General features: G+C 40.9%; 1 protein-coding gene across 1 annotated transcript in view; it reads right to left on the reverse strand.

The window, feature by feature from the left end:
* Ush2a (usherin) overlaps positions 1–18172 on the reverse strand; it is a 732353-nt gene extending 714181 nt beyond the window's left edge. Inside the window, exons 1-3 of the mRNA XM_004626936.2 lie at positions 18127–18172; positions 16696–17361; positions 13663–13828 (exon numbers count right to left, since the gene is read on the reverse strand). Of these exons, the coding sequence (XP_004626993.1) occupies positions 13663–13828; positions 16696–17171 (642 nt within the window). The 5' untranslated portion in view covers positions 17172–17361; positions 18127–18172. The remainder of the gene's footprint in view (positions 1–13662; positions 13829–16695; positions 17362–18126) is intronic.
* Between the last annotated feature and the right edge of the window lie 2451 nt (positions 18173–20623).

Raw genomic sequence — 20623 nt, forward strand, 5'->3', positions numbered from 1 at the left:
TATTTTAGTCTAGGTTGGAATTTGTTTTCTTATAGGAATTGAAGTACTTTGCTCCATGCTCTTCTTGACTTGATGGTTTGTGAGAAGAAACCTACTGTTATTCTGATGGGTTTTCCTTTAAATGTGATTGGTTTCTTTTCTCTAGTGGCTTTTATTATGTTGTTCTTGTGCTGAATTCCTGGGATCTTGATTATTTTATGTCTTGGTACAGTTTTAATTGGATTGGTGTTATTTGGAGTTCTATATGCCTCGGTCATCTGAATGTCAGATAGTTTCCCATATGTGAGAACTTTTCTGTTATTACTTTTGCCCATATTCTTTTTATGTCATTTGTGTGGCCTCCTTCTTTCTCATTGATGCCTATTAGTTTTTGTTTTCTAGGTATCCCTTCTGTGTCCAAGATTCTTGTTTTGTGTGTGTTCCAAGATTTTGCCTTCTCTGTTGACTGACAGTGAGATACTGCTTTCCATTCGGCACTGTCCTCTGTACTTCAGTGTAGGGCTTTGGTAAAATTATTACCCAAGCACCTCCCAATATTATCACCCAAGGGAGATCACGTGATTAAGGCAAATATGGTTTCCTATTTATAGTAGTATCATTAGCAATGCTAATAACAGCAATTGAAATTTAGAAACTGACATACTTTTATAACTAATGGGCTTGTACTTTAGACCATAGAAGCAAACATAGCTGCATAACAAAGCAGATCTTAAATTTTTTGAGAATTTGTTTTTAAATTAGTTCCCCTGAGCTCTGGCTATACACCTCCCCTTCATGCACCTGGAGTCTTCCAGGCAGACACGTTTACCCCAGATATCTGCTGCCACCTCTGTGCCACAAGGATGCTTCTGTAGGTCTGGGCCTCAGTTTGGCTTGGTGGGGCCCAGCAGTATGCTTCAGCTCACCTTGTCTAGATCTACTGAACTTAAAGTCGACTGGCCAGAACTGGATTGCGTCTGGTTGCTGGGTTCATCTCCTTCCAGCTGAGCCCCATCCAAGTGGACTGCTGGGCCTGCTGGCTGCCTGAACCACAGCTCCTTCCTAGTAGGTAGGCCTGCCAAGCTGGAGTGGGCCTGCTGTGCCCCACTGTACTTCTGGTCCAGTGGCCCATTCCTGCTGTCTAGACATTTTCTTGTTCCATTGGTCTCTGCGTATTTTTATGCCAATACCTCACCACTTCAATTGCTTTAGCTTTATAATATGTTTTGCTGGTAGGTAATGGAAGTGAATCTGTAATTTGCTTTGGGGAGCATGGACATTTTGACAATGTTAATTCTTCCTCTCCATTAACATAGGGAATCTTTCCAAAGTTTTGTGTCCTTTCTATTTCTTTTATGAGAGATTTTTCACTTTCACTGTAGTAGTCTTTTACATCTCTGATTAGATTTTAGGTATTTGCTATTTTAGCTGTTATAAGTGGAGTTAGTTACACAATTTATTTCTCATCAATATCATTCATTGTTATATAAAATGGCACTGATTTTTGTATAGTTCTGAAACTATATTTCATTTGTCTCTTAGAATAACCTAAGAAATTTCTGTATGGCAAAAGAAACAATCTAAGATTGAAGGCACAAGCTACAGAATAGAGAAAATATTTATGTGTCAAAGGAGTAATATACAAGAAAAGATAAGAAACTCGAAAACTCAATAACAATAGTAGCTGGCCAAATAATTCAATTGAAGGTGGACAAGTGATAGAAATAAACAATAGGCAAAGCAATAAATTAAAATGGGCAACAAAGTTATAAAAATCAAAATGCCCAACGTTAGTAGTTACCTGGTAAATACAAATCAGAATGAGTATTATGATCATCACTCCATATGAGAGATATCATTCCCTCCCAGTTAGAATGGCTACTAACAGAAACACAAATATAAGTAAATATATTACAAACATTGGTGAGCATGTAGAGAAAAGGGAATGTAAACTAGTATAGTCGTGACGCAAAGCAGCAAAGTGAAAATTGCATACCAAAGAGATATCTGCACGCCTATGCTTATTGTTGTGCCAATATATAAGCCAAAATATAGAATCAAACTAAATCCATCAACAGATGCATGGGCAAAGAATATGTAACATTTATACATCATAAAATATTATTCATCCATGAAAAGAGTGATATCCTGTCATTTGCATCACAATGTACAAAACTGGAAGACATTATATGAAGTGAAATAACTGAGGAAGTGAAAGAAAAGTATTCCAGGGGTTCTCTTGGGTGTGTACATAAAAACAAATGAACCAACTGTAGAGTTGTGATTCCTAGAGATTTGGAGAGGAGAGGAGGAAGATTAGAAGACGATGAATAACTGGCTACTCAAACGGAGCAGCCGGAAGTAGTAAATTCCAATGCCCTCCATCACAGCAGGGTGAGTTTCAGTTCATAACAGCCTACCACATATTTATGAATGACTAGGACAAAGGAGCTGTAAGTCCCCAAATGAGAAAATGATAAAGAGATGGCATTGGTAATGACCCTGATTTGATCAGTGCATACTGTATACATACATTGAAATATCACTCTATACCTCATAAATATGGGCAATTACTATGCATTAGTCAAAAATTGCTTTTAAATGATTAAGAATATGGAAATACTAACTACACTGATTTGATCGCTGAACATTATATACATATATCAAATTATACAGTCCCCCATACATATGTACAATTAAAATAACACTAATTAGTAAGAGCAGTGAAAGAAACACTATCTATGCTAGAACTTTCCAAATGCAACGTTCCACTTTTCCAAAGTCTCTGGGGTCTTTGATCTCTTTAATATTTATAAAAGCCTCACACATTCTTTTTTTTTTTTTTTTTTGAACCAGGGATTGAACTCATACCCTTGCACTTGCCAGGCAAACACTTATTCTACTGAGCCATCTCCCTGGCCCACTTCACACATTCTTTACAGTGTTCCATCTGAGACTGTCAAAGGTATTTAGGGGGTTTAATTAGAATCATCCCCATCTATCCTGGTGTGTGTTCCCACAGATTTCACTCCAGTGGCAGCTGATTCTTTTGACAATCCTTTTCAACTTCCTCATTTTCTACTCAAATGTTGAACAAAACACTTTCTTTAAATTCTCCAAAGTGACAATGAACCAAAATAATTACATGTAACATTTTGGCCAAATAAGTAGAATAGCACAGAAAATGAAAAACCTTAACTTATATACCATAGATCCACAATTTCAATTTCCTTGGCCACAGGGAACCTTGGCATGTGCTGACCTCCTTTGCAGGCTGCTGGGCTTTGTCCCAAGGCCTTTACTCAAGTCTAATGACTCCCATTCCTCTTTCTTTCTTTCCTCCCTTTCCAGGCTACAAACAAGACTAAGAATAAACAAAAACTATCTAAGTATGTTTCTACTATTATAAACACTATTCAGCTTTCTCGTAGTTATTTCATCCTTAGAAAGAATGAAATAGTTATAAAAATTTATTAGATGCAATTTACAAGTATCAACATCTTTTGCTGCTGTTAGATCATTAGAAAATTAGCTAGCCAATGAAGGCCTTTCTATATTTGAAAATAGCTTTTTATTTTTTTAATTTTGAATGTTCTGTGTTTGTCTTATAGAGATACACAAGTAGAACATACATCCTTATAATGCAGCCTGGACAATAAAGCCACATGAAATACATGAGTGTTGCATTTTAGAGAAATACCAAGGGAAACTATAGGAAAATAAAACCAGTCAAGTCCATGTTTAAATAAAGTCGTATTCTCCATTCCATTACCAAGTGATACATACCATAGGCCAAATTCCGCCCTAGGTTATGCAGTGCTGTTCTCTCTGACTTCAGTGAGAATTGTTCATGTATAACTGAAGGTATCAGTTAGCCCTCTGGGCACAGAAATGATACCCACAAAAAAGCAAAAATAATCTAGGTCTTATGATAGTTGGCTTATAGGTGAAGATGATATAATATAAGTGACAATTCCATTAGATAATATAGGTTTTAAAAAGCACTACCATCAAATTTTAACCACTAGAAATTTCACAGAATTGCCATAGTAGCATTTTCAAAACTGTGAAAAATTGAGTGGCCATTGGAAAATACTCTTATTTTTAATAGCAATTTTTAATTTTAATAGTTGCTACAATAAATGCTGAATATATTTGTATTTTACTTTTATATGCTGGATACTTTGTAGCTATTGAGTGAAAGTACATTTTCTAGCAAGAGTAATTACTAAATTTGCTTTGAAATACCAGTTGCCAAGCTTAAATATTAATGTATTCATGTTGTATGTTCTTATAGGATATGTTACTATGGGAAAGTTTTTACTGGATTTAATTTTGGCCATAAAATATGACACTGATGCTGATCAGACTTATAAAAGATAAATACCATAGTATGACATGCAGTATTCTCTCTGTGCACATTATCTAAATAAAACTGTGGGCGTCTACATAGTGCATATTGTGCATATATATATATATATATATATATATACACACACACACACACACATTACTAAACAGATTCCATCAGAAGCAGCAAAGAAAACATGAGTTATCTGTTAAGAGAAAAAAACAGCAAGGTTGTAGCTAGATTTTCTAGTCCCTTTTCATCTCATCCCCAACATATGTATTTCTCAGCTACTTTCATTTCCTCGTATCATGTTTGTCCTCCTGTACAGATTTCCATTCTTCCTCCACTTCTCCACCAACCAAAAGCCTATTTATTTTTAAGAGTCAGCTAACATCACTCCTTTATTTATTTTTCCCAACACTCAAGTCAATGATTTCCTGTCCTGAACTCTGGTCATGCTGTTTGTACATACTTCTGAAGGTCGACCAAGGCAAAAAAGTAAGACGTCACGCACGTCCCCCATCACAGCCCCTGGATGTGTGGTGGTTGTGGGTATCACAATACCTTTTGCCACTTACTAACACTGCTAATGACTCTTATAGTTGGTCATTCCTCCTGTGGACTGAGGTTCAACTCACCATGCTGAGGAGGAAAACTCTGCCTTTCTTCCAACAACTGTTAGGCACTACTGGTGCAATTTTGCAAGTCAGAAAAGTAAGACTCATCAACAACTCCCTTTCCCTTACCTCTACTGTGCTTCCTTTGGTAAACTCCTTAATTTTAACTCCAAAATTGCTATCAAAGTAGCTGAGTTTTCAGCAGGGTACCTATTGCCTTTGTAGCCCGCATTACACCATGGGAAGACTCACACCCCTCCTCTCCTGGCTTCAAGCAGCCATTTTTCCAGCTGGAAGCCAGAGTAGTCTTTAGCAAAACAACATGTTCGCACCATACACTTTTTCTTCGCCACCCTCCCTGCACCCCATTTCAGTAGAATCTCATTTAAGAAATTTTAATATATCCAACAATGCTCCTTACAGCAGGGTCTCTTCCAGTTCTCACCAGTGCCTCCCACACTGGCCTTTTAGTCTCTAATGTGTGACACATTCCCTCTTGCAAAAGCATGTGCTTGCTGTCCAGCACATACAGAACGTTCTCCACTCTCACTGATTGTCTAGTTGGCCCCGCTGAATCTTTTTGAGTACACTGCTGCCAGCTGACGGTGTCCTGTAACTATTATGTTATTTAGAAAGACAGATGCCCCTTGACTTACAGAAGAATTCCCTCCCCAGTACCCTATAATAAGTTGAAAATGTGGTAGGGCAAACATAATACACCTAACTACCAAACATCACAGCGAAGCAGCACTGCACCCTGTAAATTGCTGGGGGGTCAGCCTCGTGACCACGTGATGGACTGGAAGCTCGCCGTTCACCGTTTCCACACAGTGTCCCAACAGGGTCCTCTTGCAAGCCTGTCATCCAAGGAAAGGTTGAAATTCACTATGCCATGTATGACTTCTACTGGATATTTAACACTTTTACACCTGTCGTAAGTCACAACATGCAGTATCATGTTGGAAGTAACCAAGCTGAGTCCTGCAGAGCATGGGTGGAGCCTAATCCGCTTATCTGTGTCTGTACAGAAAGAGAAGAGAGAGACACTGCAGGACAGCAGACGGCCGCTGGTGGCTGCAGGCAGAGCTGCTGTGGTTCGCCCCCCGCGAAGCAATGGCCAGTGCTGCCGTGGGCAACAGAAGCCCCAAAGCGGCAAAGAAGGGCTCTTCCTACCACTTGCAGGAAGGGCTGGCCACACCCCACCCTGGTTTCAGATTTCCACTTCCAGACCTGTGAGACACTAAATTATTCCAAGTCCCAGAGTTTGTAAAGATTTGATAGGGCAAGCCTGGAAAATGAATACACATATTTAACATAATTTCTTCAAGGAAGCCCCTTTGACCTGAGTGAATTGGTCAAGTACCTCTTCGTGTGAGCCCACGAAAGTTACCACAGTTCTACTTTGCCTTTCTCTGGTATGATTACTGATCAGATCTTTTTTTAAGAGAATACAATATGATTTAAAAAGAAAAAAAAAAACATTAGAAATGATACAGAATTTCACTAAACAAAATAATAGGAATTCAGCAATGGCTGTATTACATAACGTTATCTTTCAAATTAGTTGCTTGGATTGTGAGAAATAAACATTCAAAATTGGTGAAAAAAGTTAAAAGACATCAAAAAGAATTTTTAAAAAGGAAAGCATTAACCACTCCTTTGAAAAGACCATCAGAATTGGTCAGATTGCTGACCACCGCCTGTTCCCACCATAGACTGTGGCGCCCTCCCTTGCGGATGCACCGGCCGTGAAGCACCGCCTCCGTCACGGGATGTCCCCACGTGTTCACATCATGCTCTATGACACCTAAGTCAGCTCAGGCTCTCTTCCACCCTGTAACACACACGCTGACATTTCGTGGACTCACATCATTCTTTCTGGATTGCACGACTTGTAACTAAGGTGTCAGAAACTAAAACCTGGCCTTTTTTACTGAATATTACATCTTGACATCACATAAAATAAAATGCACAGAGAATCCGTGAATGATTTCATCGTTCTCCATAGCCATGGAGGAGAAGCCCCTGTCTGTCTGAAGTAAGAGTTTAGATCCATGTGGCCTCATCCAGGTGAGCAGGGTGGCTTCAGAGGGATATTTTTTCTCTCAGCTATTGTATATCCGTGATACAGCCACTGTCATATATCACAGAAATACCGAACAGTACTTAAATAAGACTTTATTCTGTTATGCATTTATACCATTTGTAGTAATGAGGGCAGCCAGCTGTGGTGGCTCATGCCTATAATCCCAACACTTGGGAGGCTAAGGCAGGAAGATCACTGTGAGTTCAAGGCCAATCTGCCCTGCATAGTGAGTTTGAGGTCAGCTTCAACTACATAGTGAGACTCCTGACTCACAAAACCAAAATCTCCCTCAAAAACAAGTAAACAACAACATCAAAAAGAAAACAAAAATGAGAGATAGAGTTGTAAAATAAATTGGCTGATTGTATGCATCATGTAAATATGTAAAACAATAAAATATTTACATTATAAATATGTACAAAGCATGTACATGTCAGAAAATCACGTCTATAATATAAATGTTCTCTGAATTCCTATGGGTTCATTTTGGGTTCGGGTTCTGCTGCTGTCCAGAGAATGTTGCAAATGGCCCTTTCGAGCTTCACAGTGACCTAAGTATGAAGCATTTTATTATTTTTACTTCAATATCAGAAAAATTTAACACCACCAATTAAGCCAGGTAAATTAAATTCCTGAATACATGTTTTCTTCCTCTTGGTAATGAGAATAATATAATTCAATGCCTTAAGACTGTTACTAGCACTTGAAAAGCATGTAAAATGTCTACCATAGTACACATAAATCAGTCTTCCACAACAGCAGCTATTCCAATTTCCGACTGATAATTCTGAAAAACTTCATTAATTCCACAAATTTTAGGTTAGTTCCAAATAATCCAAAATTAGTTAAGTCAGGTGATGCTCGGATGATGAGGCAGAAGTCCTGCACAAGCAGTTGTGGTGCCTGCTGTCACACGCCTACTCACAATTGCTACAATTAAAAGCAGTGGAAGTCACTGCAACAGTACTATGCACAGGACTGGTGAGATAGCTCAGCAGACTAAGAGCCTACTTCGCTGAGTGCAAGGATCTGGGTTCGATTCCCCAGCACCACATGCCACACCGGCCCTGCCCCCAGGCATGCTGAGCTGGCCACAGAGATGGGGCACAGTGGTGCACACCTGTATTCCCAGTGCTGGGGAGGCTGAAACAGGAGGATCACTAGGAGTCTGAGCTGTGTACTGAGATCCTGTACCAAATGCATTTTTAAAAATAAATAAATAAATACTCTGGTAGAGATGCTCTTGGAGTGGGTGCAGGGTTTGGGGTCATGATTCAGTGATAATCCCATAACCCTGAGCTCTCTAAGCAAGTGAAGGAGGCACCATGTCCTGGGTGTTGTACGTCACCTCGGCAGTTGGCAGAGACTCGGGGACACCCTTGGAAAGTGTGCACGTGGCTTATTTCCCAGAGACTGGCTGAAAGACTGGGTTTATCCATCCTAACAAATGTTCGAGTGCATTTTCTTTTTCTCAGAACTATCAGCAGTCTTCCTTTTTTCAGATGGAATACATAAATCACAAGAACAGACTTCATGAACAGGCCACGACTATGCAGCTGGTACCTCTGTCTATCGATTCCTAAGCTTCGTGTGCTCATGCCTTTTCCCCGTGAGCTGCTCTTCTGTTCAAAGCACGCTAGCTAGAATCTGGGGCTCCTGTTGTCAGTGGCTCAGTGCACCATAGGAAGCTCTGAGGCTTTGCTCCTAATTCGACGCATATACTGCCAAGGTGTTTCACCTACCAATCCTTAATGAAATGAAATAAGAGTACACATTCCAGAGCTTTAGAGAGATTTTTTAATAACTACAGTAGATGCTGATCCAGTATGAAAACTACGCTTTTAACAATCTGTTAGTATTATCAGTGTTCCCCATTTTACAATAAAATGTATGAATTGATTTTTCCAGTTTTAGTATAAAAATACAACATAACAAATTTCAGCTTGATATAATTTGAATGAGCCAATGTGTTAAACCCCACACACTGGGGTGAAATTTAAATGGATAATCATGTCAGATTCTAGTCTCCAAATGAATATTGATTTTAAAATTAATCCTTTTCTAACAGGTTTCAGTTTCAAAAATGCTCGTTTGGGGTTAAATCCTCATAGATCCATCACCATCAAAATATCAGATAATTATTGCTTAGAAAATTACATCTCTAAAAAACAAAAGAGACAGAACATCACATCTCGGATGTTCAGTATGCCCATCTCTTCCTAAGAGCTTACCTGCCCATGGATTTTATTGTTTAAAAATAACATCTTCTTGTCTGATTTGGGAAATGAGCATTTCAAGTTTATATACAAAGCTTATGGAATATGAGGTATTTCAGGTAAGGCATACGTTAGATTCCTTGATTAGTTTTGTGTCATCAGGTCTTTCTAGTTAAATTCAGATTTCTGAGTGACTGCCTGAGTACATCTGTGTTCTCTTTTTAAACATGTGCACGCACGCACGCATGCGCGCGCACACACACACACACACACATGCTGCAAAAGCTCATTGATTTGTGGAGGCCAAGGATGTGTGAAAATACGCACATATATTCAGTATGGGCTTGCACTTAGAAACCTGGCTAAACTACATCACTAAGTACCACGACTTCTGTCCTTTCCTTTGCACGACAGGAAGGCTTTATCTCCAAAATCAGACTTTGGACACTGTCATGGTGCAGCAGGAACTGATCATTTAGATGACATTTTTCCCTGCAAACGTCCTTTTCGATTCTATAATGAAAGAAGGATGAGTTGCTTCGGGCTGCTTCCTGACCACTAACGCTGCTGCAACACATTTGGTGTGAGTGAGAGAGCTCGCTCAGAGGGGAGCCGGAGAGCCTGAGTGGGACAGCCATCCTCAGCAGCTCTGCCGAGGACCCGCGAGGGGCCCTAAGCCGTGACTACGCTCCTGCCTTCATCAACCGTGCCTCCTGCCTCCTGACACACCCCACTTACTTTTCCTGGGGAAATCACTGGGTTTTGTTTGATTTACAGAATGGAATCCTCTCGGTAAATAAATGGGGAAACCAAGTCAAGCAAGTTCCTAAGGCTGCAGAGTGCTGGTGCTTTCCCTGGTCAGACTTCCTGACTCCTAAGCTCTGGGCTTCCCACTATTTCTCAGGGCAACTTTTCCATGAAGAGAACTTTCCTTATTAAATAGCAACAATGTGCGTTCTTCCAAACTTCATCTGTCAAATATATTTAGACCAGGGCCCCACACACGGAGCCCCATGCATTTGTCCAGTGGGAAGTAAGTACTCTTTCATTTTTGCCTGAACAAATGATTAAGAAAACAACTTTCAGTTTTTCAAATTTAAAAATTTCAGTTGACTGTTTAATACAGTAAAAGACACATGGCCGTTGATTCCCCTCAGGAAACTCCTTCTAGCCGGGGCTATAGCTCAGCCGCTTACATCCCTGCCTGGTAAGCACAAGGTCACAAGTTTGATCTCTGGTGCCACAAAACAAAAACAAACAAACAAAAAAGATAGGTGTTCCATTGGTGTTAGAGAAGCTGTATTTGGAGGGGTCTTTAAGGGACCTTTTCATACTTGATGCCAATCCAAATATTTTTAGGTATTTGAATTAAGCAAAATAACCCAATATAGTTCAATAGTTCATAATAGTAGTGAGTTACCAGCACAACTGGCAATTGTCCGAAGTTGATGACTTGAGCTTTTTACAGCTCAGCATATTAATATAGCTTTACATTTTATACCTCATGGCTACACTTTTCTGCTAGATGGTTAAGACCAAGTGAAAGCAAGACCTATATAATTAAAAATGTAACTTTTGCTATCTGGTAAGGTCAGTCAAATCACCTCGGGATTTGCCCTGGAACCATATACAGCACATTGTGAATCTTTTGTCAGTATCAGGCATGTGGAATAAGGATTTTTTTTTTTTTTGCTCCAAATGCCCTCAGGGGTGGTTTGGCTGGCTGGAATGTTGTGGGGATCGAACTACAGCAACCTGAGGCTGAAAGCTTTGCCGAAGCAGCCCCTTAAAGAACTGGGCTATGGCCAGGCCCCTAGTGTCAGGCATGTGGATGAGTCATAGCCATTGCTTGAACAATTTGCAAAGACAACAATATGGAATGTATTAATTATTGTAACTGTCCTACTCACCTGTTTTGAAACTGTTCCATTGCTATTTTATCTTTTTTTTCTCATTAAAATGAATGAAAAAATTTTTAAAAAGAAAGAAACTCCTCCTGATCCCTGGTACCACAAAAAAGAAAGAAAGAAAGAAAGAAAGAAAGAAAGAAAGAAAGAAAGAAAGAAAGAAAGAAAGGGAAAAGAAAAGAAAAGAAAGAGAAACTCCTCCTCATTGCAAACACACCTATTTCGTCATTCCTGCCTCTTTCTGAAGCCTCTATGGTAGTCTTCTTTCATGAGTGCCTTTGTGCAGCTGCCTCTGTGTCCTGAATCCATTTAAACATTTACATTTGATGGACACTTTGACATTGCAGAAGAGCCAAACATGTCACTGTGCCAGATTGGGGAAACAGATGAGGACACGCCACCATGTTCTTATACACCTGCCTTTTGTGTTAATTGACTGGCTCTCAGCAATGCCATTCACCACATTTTTGATCACACCTCATGAAGAGACTTGTGAAAGATGACTTCAAAAATTGCTTCAGAAAATGGCAAGAGTGATGGGAAAAATGTGTTTGAAGAAGAGGGGAGGATTTTGCATAGTTTGAGTACTGCTAATATGCTTATGCTAATGAATGTTTGTATGTATCTGCTGTATTTTTGATCACCTCTTGTAAATGACTGACCTAAATGGCTTTTTCAATGTTTTATGATTGCTTAGGTCCATAGCTTTAACATATAGATAGTAGAGACTATTTTAAAATTTATGCACAAATTAAAATTTAAAAAAGGACAAATTGCAAAGGATAAGTTTTCTCTGGGGAGTAAACTCTTATGAAATAAATCAGTGTCATTAAGTCGGAAGTACTGTATCATTTTCTAAAGGGAAGATTTAAAGATTTATGAAGAATTTTGCCTAAACTAGGCAATGACTCACATTTGACACTTACTGAAATGACAATGCTGATTTCAACAGGCACTCTAAGAGCATTTTACTCCCAGGAGAGTAATTCAGCAACAGTATTTCTTTGCATTTAGATTTTAAATTTTCTTTGTGAAGCTTTTAATTTACTACTGCCTGCCAAAACTGAGCACAATTTCACAGAATCAAGCAAATAAAAATATTTTCAAAAAAATCATTGCTGATACAGAAACTGTGCAATCATCTCATCCTTTCTGGCATTTTCTACAGGGAGCGCTTGCTCAGCAGTTGTCCCTAATTCTGAACAATGCTTTTGCTGGGCAGAATTTGCCATTACAGGGTAAATGGGTCCCTTTCCTGCAGGTGGCAGCACCACAGGGAGTTGGCACCAACACACTGAAAGGGTCGCGCGGCACAGCCAGGGCCTGGTGGCAGACCCAACCCATACTTTGTGTGTGCTTTCCAGCCACTGGCCTGGGAATGCCACTTGACCACACTCACTAAACCCATACGCTACATGAAAGTTCTCCATAAATAGGGCATGCTGACTGAGCTGTACTTTGCCAGCGCTTTCTGAAACCCAATCTTGATTTGCTTTCTGCATTTTTATTTTACATTTTCTTCCAAAAACCTTTGATGTGCTCCCCTGCCAATCCATAGTGGAATGTCAAAGTTCTAACCAGGCACAGTAAGGCTGTGTACAAGATGTATCTCAGTCATCAAGAATTTTATCTCTGTGAAGGTGTTACCTGAAAGCCAAACAAGATCCTCCCTTCACTGCCGGCTATATATATATATATATATATATATATGTATCAGAAGGCAATTGTCATAAAATGCACAGATGCAGATTAGGGTGCAAGCGTCTTCTAATGCGAGTGGGGTTGCTGGGGTTGTGGCACTGGGGGGTGCTCCCGGGCAAGCACAGACTGGGAGCTATGGCTGGAGAGCAGAGCGCAGCCTTGGGTGGTACCAACCGGCTGCAGCACCCTGCGGAAACACAAGGGTAAACGGCGCCTATGCTTTAGGATCTGCAAATACCAGACATCTCACAGCTATCGCCGCCTTTCACAGCTTCGGCGGCTCGTGCGAGCTGTGGCTGACAACTGAAATAATAACATAACACCTTCTGAGTGCTCAAGTGTAAAGTTCATTAGTTCTGAGGTCACCACTTAATGCGGCAGCCAAATTTTATTCACATCGTCAGATGCTATCGGAGAAAGACAGCTGTAAAGACTCAGGCAGCGCTTTCCAGACTGCCGGGACCAGAAGAATTATCACTCGACCCCAAAAGAGGCTTTGCACATTTTAAACAAAATCAAATATGCCAAACAAATACAATAAAATAAATGAATGTTATTTCTACAAACAGCATCATTTGTAAGCTTCTCAGGGAGGTTTTGCAGCAATTTTGGAGGGTGGTAACTGCTCCTGTATCAGGGGATATATGATTAGGTCACTGAAATATTTTTCTTAGTTGTCTTTTACACATTCCTGAAATCGATGGGACACAGCTTCAGATTCTGTGGCTAGATGCCATTTAAAGGAGAGAAAGGAAGACAGGTTCTTGTGTTTAACCAAATGTTAAATATTTTTTATTTCACTCACCTGCACACTAAGATGAAGCCATTTCTTCACAAGAATTCTCCCCAGTGTCATTGCTTTTATCGGAGGCTGCAAACCATTTACCGTACGATAATAAAACGTAGTCTCTTTCTCAGACATTGTAAGTTTGAACACAGTCTGCCCATCCACCGTCTTTTCTATGACACACCTAAGGAGGAAGCAGGGGAGAGAGAGGTCAGCTTCCGAGCAGGCACACAGGCAGAGGCACCCCACAATCACAATGGTGCTAACGCAATCCCCAAACTCCGCTCAAAACAGTGCGCTACGAGTGAGTGCCTGGGGGACGCTACACCCAAAGCAAGCTTTCTTCCAACGAAGGAGACATTCTATTTCAATAAAAGATAGGGATTTTTTTTTTATTTACAGTATATCCCCCAGAGCCTCAACACCCTTCATTAGAGTTTCATGATGGAACTACGTGGTTGAATCATTCCACAAAACTAACATTTAGCCTGATGGCTCATGGCTTTCTGTGCCATTTCTTTCATAGGAAGTGGTGCGACACTCCACATCCCACTGGGGCATTGAGTCATCGGTGCAAGTCGTTCTTTTTCTAATGTAAAGAGAATTTAGTGTCCATGGAAGGCACTAAATTGTTAGCCCTGAAGTCAGAATTGCTCGATTTAATTCCCATGATGAAATGGAGAACAGACAGCTGCAGTCTCTACTTACCCTACACCGGCCAGCAGATGACTGGCACCTCTCCCCGACCACAGAGCCCCACTGAAGCCCCGATAGAACGGTCATACTTCTGAAAGCAAGGTAATCCCATTTTGGAAGAATGTGACATTTTGAAAGACTAGATTTTTTTTGTTTCAGAAAATGTTTAGGTTTTGTGTTCAATCAATTACCAAAATATGTTTCAGAAGCCACTTGTGTCACTAACAGTGGCATACTTCTATACCTCTTCAAGCCTGGGTAGATAGGTAACCAAAAGTGGTCACATTAAGTGACACAGCAAAGAAGGTAAAAGTAAACTTGGGCCAAACAAGAAACACTGCTAAAGAGATGTTTAAAGCTTCCCTGGAAGGGTTCATGTTTTATGGATCACTTCTTCTCCCTTGAATCTATTTTTCCTTCGTTGGGAAGCCACAGTAAGACTGGATGGCACTGGCAGCCACTTTTTTACTGAGCTAACTTAGCATATTTTGCACATGGGTTTAATAATAAAGATATGGGAAGAAGTATATTTTTAATTTAGGCAAATAATTTTAGTGAACATGAAGGTTTTATATAAATCCTGCTGCCGATTCTTTTTTAACACATCAGATTTGGGTATTTCTAATTTAGTGGAATGAAAGAGTTTTGCTTTATCCTCTGCCTCCAGGTCTTAAACAATCTAAGGAGAGTTTGCCTCTGTTCATTTTTCTTGAGTTTAAATCTCCTAGTGAGAATTCGATCATTACTCAAGACCGTATTTACCAAATGCAGACTTACTTCCCCAAGCTTACTGGAAACACATTTCTTAATATGTTATTGATTATCTTCCTGGCTATTTTGTTTGCTTGTAAACATACTAGCTTTGGTAGATAATAAATGGGAGAGGAAGGCAGGTAGCAAAATATTTAGGAACTGGATTTATTCTGCTCCTGAATAAACAATAATTGGATAATCCACGTTTTGTTTGTTTTACTTATCTAGTGCAAGCGCCCTGAAATTCCCCTAATTCCCATAGGTATTTTAGTTCTGAGAATGAAAATGACCTTGGTACAAGCAAGCAACTCTCAAAACCATAAACTGTGGGCTACCACCTCTATAAATACTCCTCTGTCATTGTTTACACAAAACAATGCCGACAGAAGATTAATTCGGTCCAAAGATGTTCCTGTAAGTTCAGGGAAAATATTTTATTCTAGCCCTTATTTGTCAAGAGACAATGTTTGAGGACTCTTTGGAAGCTGGTTTCATGAACAGAGTAGCGTGAATTTACTGAAATTTCCAACAGGAAGAAAGCAAGAGAGTCGTTTAGTGGGGCTGTGAAAATAAAGACAATGGATTGTGATTATTTTCTAAATTGAAAACAAAATCAAAAGACGTGAACTTTCATTTGAAAATTGAAACTAAGCACTGAGGCTAGTTCGGTCCGATTTGCTTCTGTGACCGTAAAGGCTTCGTTGGTTTGTTCCCCACGTTGTTTGCTGCTTGGCCAACATTTTCATACATGAAATATCACTGGAAAAGGGCCACAAATCCTGGGGGACAATTAAAACAAAAATTCTTTAAAAGCCTCAAAACTACCCTTGTTTGTTGTTTATTAAAATTTCTACACCGCTGTATGTTACTTAGGGGAAATACATCAGATACATTTGAGAAAAGACTGTGGGAATAAAAAAAAATAGGTGCTTAAACTATAATAATCATGATGAGGATGCCTCACCCTAAACTTATTTTGAAGACATTTCTGCTGGAAGCAAGTGTATGAAAGCTTCTGAGAATTTCCTAGCTCATCTGTGTATTTCCTAAGTAATCAGGAGATGAAGACACAACCAAGTAAAAGCCAAAATCTGTATCCTTTCAGAGGTGGCATGCCATTTGTATTTCTAACTCCTTTTACTGAACATCTTCCAAGAGTCAAAGAAACAGCTCTTTTTTGGGAAAAGGGATGTATAGAACACAGTTTTAAGTCTTCAAAAGTCATCTACCAATTAAAAAATTGTATTCCCTAATAGGGATACAATAAACCTAGAACAAGAGTTTGAAAATGTCTATAATTCATATAACTGGGGCCCAGGTGGAGGTTGACTCCGGTGTGAACGGGTCAGCCCGCAATGAAACTATTTTAACACATTCTTTGTTCATGCTCTATTTCATTCATAGAAAAGAGCAAACATCTTGGGATAAAAACTACTCAGATTATAAGCATGGAGCAGGAAAGACTAACCCGGGAGCTGCTTCAGTGGCGTTAGTTCCCATGTCTAGGCCTTCCTTTCCAGTTTGCAGTCTGCTTCCAACGATTTCCACTACTCTTTATTTTACAGGGTGTTAGGAAAAACTGGACGGCAGACTCCTACTTACATTTCACCTTCTTGCTCAAGTTTCAACCACACGGCTAAGGTCAACGCTTCCGCTAGCCTCGGAGAAGGAAGAGAAGGGCAGCAGTTCCTGTGTTTTGCGAAAAGGAAACTTGTGGAGTTGCTGGCAGAGCGAGGATGCAGATCAGTCTTGTCCTCTGTGCTGCAGCCACTGTGGATCAGGGCCGCATAGGGAGGCGAGGCGGAGCGGTAGGGACAGGCCTGGAGGCACAGGCGCGGTGCACAGAGCCTCAAGCTTCCAGGGGCCGCAGAGCTGTCGCAAAACGTGCTTGGGTCTGGGTGGCCACACGCGGCTTGGGTCGGCACAGTGGAAACACTCTTGAAAGCACCCAGGTTCTCCAGCCTGGGGAAGAGGCCTCGGGGGGCCGCCAGGGAGGCCGCAGCAACAGAGGCAAAGATCAAGGTTTCAGTGACCTGAAACAGGAAGCTGAAGCCCAGTGGAAGAGCTAGGCAATCCATGTTTACAAAAAAGCCTTCTCCTCCTGAGAAAGCCTTTCTAAATAAGTAATCAGGCGCTTGCTGCTCGCTAGCCCTGCTTGGGAGCGAGCTCCTTCAAGCACCTCGGGCGAGACCCGCTCGCGCGTTTTCACACCAAGGCAGCAGCCAGGACGTTCCAGGCCATGGCAAACACAGGAGCCTGAGTCGGTGCCTGGGGATCAAAAACGCAGCAAGTTAAAGGAAAGGAAGCTGTAACACTCAGCATGAGAAACACACTGAATTTATCAAAATATTTTGAAGTTTAGTGATTAGAGCAAAACAACCATTTATTTGATGACTATCTTGATTTTATTGGGCAAATCAAGTGCTTCAAAAGTCCATGGGGCTGCCAGTTTCTTTCTCTCTTTGCATGTAATTATTAATCACATATTTCACCACATAGCAATGGTGTTGTTCCTACGCCCCTGGACATTATCCTACACACTCCACCGAACAAGGTAAAGAGTCACTCACATTTTCTTTAAGTGCAGCCTGGATGCTGCAATCCAGAGCTACCTTGCAAAAACGCAGGAGAGCCCCCTCCCCCCTCAGCCAGCCTGGCCAGCAAGTTTAAGCCTGCGATAAAGCTGCTTAGACACCCAACACCACCTGTGCATCCCAGGCCTTAATAGCTCGCAGATGTTTGCGTTAGTGTTTCCTCACAGGACTGCATAGTTGCAGGCTTGATGTGGATTCCTAATACTGAGGAAGTGACTGTACTGGGGAACAGGCTGAGAGCGTCCCTGTGTTGCATCTCAAACTGTCCCCTCTGAGTGGCACATGGCTCTGCAGAAGGGCCCTGCCCCTCTGTGCCCGACAGCAGCGCCCGAGCCCCCAGACACTTGGCAAACGGACCACCAAACTGGAAACGCTGCAGGACTAGTGTCCGGAAAGTCCTGCCCCACAGACACTTGCTTACCTGCGGACACTTGCTTACCTGCAAGGTGCTGTCAGCTGGGTGGCTGCCTGCAACTGAGTCCCCCCCTCCCCCCCAGGTTCCCAGGGTCTACCTGGAGCAGTGGGAGGGGCCACAGGGGCCCTGCATGTATAATTTTAAAGCTGCAGAACACACACTTCCCTGCCGTATCTCTCCCGCACCTCAGCCCTTCAATTCCTTCATTAAAATGGTCTGCCTTTCCCCCTGTGACACCCTCTCCTAACTACATGTGCTTTTCTAGATCGTGGGAACATCTGATATTATCTATAAATGCTAGATGTGCAAATTAGGTAATTTAATTAAACTACAGAAGCAAAAGGATTGCTGATTAATTGCAAAAAGGGATATGGGTTTGTATGACTGCAGGTTTGCTGTTGACTCCAGGTACTCTTTTTTTTTTAAAATATAATAATTTTATTAAGGAATAGTAATAAGATAGTTTCAAAACAGGACAGTAGGATAGTTACAATAATTAATACATTGCATATTTTTGTCTTCATAGTACAAGACGCAGACATGATATCTTGTCTAAACACTATTAGTACAAATCTTCTCATTGAACTAAGAGAAAGTAATGTATATTTGACCTAATTTGTATATACAGATATATAATCTTTTTCATGACAAAATAGTCCTTCATTTGTATCCCCCTTTTCTGTTTAGTTTTGTCAGAGATGGGTATTCCATTGCCATTCAAATATTGTAGGTGCTTGAATTCAGCAAAGTAATTCAATATAGTCCAGTAGTCCATAATAGTGGTGGGTTATCTGTAGGACTGACAATGTCAGAAGTTGTTGACTTAAGCCCTTTACAGCTCAGCATATTAATGTGACTTTATGTTTTATACTGTAACATCCTGTAACTCAGTGTTGGCCCAAATTTTCTGTTCAAGGAGATTATGGGGCCAAAGTGGAAAGTGATCGATGATGTAGAGTGTGCCTAAGGAGAGTCACATGGAGAGAAAACATTCTCTCAGGCTTTCACAGAGAGCACATTGGCCAGCAATGGCTGTGACTCATCCACATGGCTGACACTGACAAAGGATCTACAAACTGTGGTACAGGGTTTCAGGGTAAATCCTGAAGGGATTTGACTGACCTTATCAGATACAAAAGTTACATTTCTCATTGTATAGGTCTTGCTTTATCTTGGTCTTAACCATCCAGCAGAAAAGTATAAACATGAGAATTCCAAGTATCCTTACAGTATTCAAAGTTCTTGTTTCTCTCCCCCAGGCTGTCTGGCCCTATGTGGAAATATTCTAATGCAACTGGTATTTCTACCCTCCTTTGGTCTTAAAATTGAAACATTTGTCCAGAAAATATTGAGTCAGTTATGTGTTCACTTTCTACAAATGGTCATGTTTCTAGAAATGTTTAGATATAGGAGAGCTGCTCCTGTGCTGATTCTTGTGAGTAAGGCAGTCGGGGACAGACATGAATGTCCCCCTTAACATTTCTCTTATGAGAATATTCTCGTTCTAGATTTTGTCATCCTTTGCCAGGCGTCCTGATCCCTTATTGATTATTACTCTGTGACAAGGTCATTTTAAAAAGTTAAATACAAAGAATATAGACATGTACTATAAACATGTACTAATAAAAAATATTTCTTTACAAAAACCCTATAAACAAGTTGAGGGGCTTGGGCTATCACTTGAACAGCACTTGTGCAGCACGTATATGTTCCTGGGTTCAATTCCCAAGCAACACAAAAAGCAATTAGTGGAAAAGAAACTAATACATAAAGACTTCTAGGAATTTAAGAAAGGATGTTTAAAAATCGACAGATGGAACATGTTGACCAGAACAAGTGCATTATTCTATCTTGCTATAAAAGTGTAATCTGCCTCCATTTGCAAGCAGTTGCTTCAGTGGCTGGCTTCTCTTTATGCCATGGGAATCCAAGGACTTGCGTTCCTTTTTAATTTTGGTGCTTCCTGGTATCATTTTGGACACTATTTCAGGATAGGCCTTCTTGCACCACACCCAGCCCCTGCCTTCAGCTGTGGGAAGTCAGGATTCCTGTGGACAGTCTCACACAACCAACTCCCAGTAAGACTCTGCCTGTCACCTGCAGAAGTCCCTCCGCCTCCACAGTCAGCTCCATTTGCCTGACACACACTTGAGTGCATGTGCCTGAGAAGTGAGTCCAGAACAGGAGGAGAAAGGAAGACATGAAAGCGCTGTACGTAGGGAGTTCAGCTCAGCTGCGCGGCCTTGTCCTGATCTTTTCCACTTGCGTTTTGGTGGATCCACCGGAAGCCCTTGTGGGCTGGGGCAGCTGGGTAGTCTGATGTGGCCTCACTCGGTGGTAGAAGGTTTGATGATGGAGGAATGACAGTGGTGGGAGGTGACCTAGGTTCCTCCTCATAGTGCAAAAAAACTCGTGCAGGTGGGATGGAGGCTACAGTGTGTTCTTGCCTACCTGCTGTGCTCCTGCTTGTGTCCTGCTGTTCGGGCTTCACTGGCCACACCCGGGTATGAGGCCCAGCCCA

The sequence above is a fragment of the Octodon degus genome, unplaced genomic scaffold (assembly GCF_000260255.1).
Source record: "Octodon degus isolate 3935 unplaced genomic scaffold, OctDeg1.0 scaffold00017, whole genome shotgun sequence".
NCBI lineage: Eukaryota > Metazoa > Chordata > Mammalia > Rodentia > Octodontidae > Octodon > Octodon degus.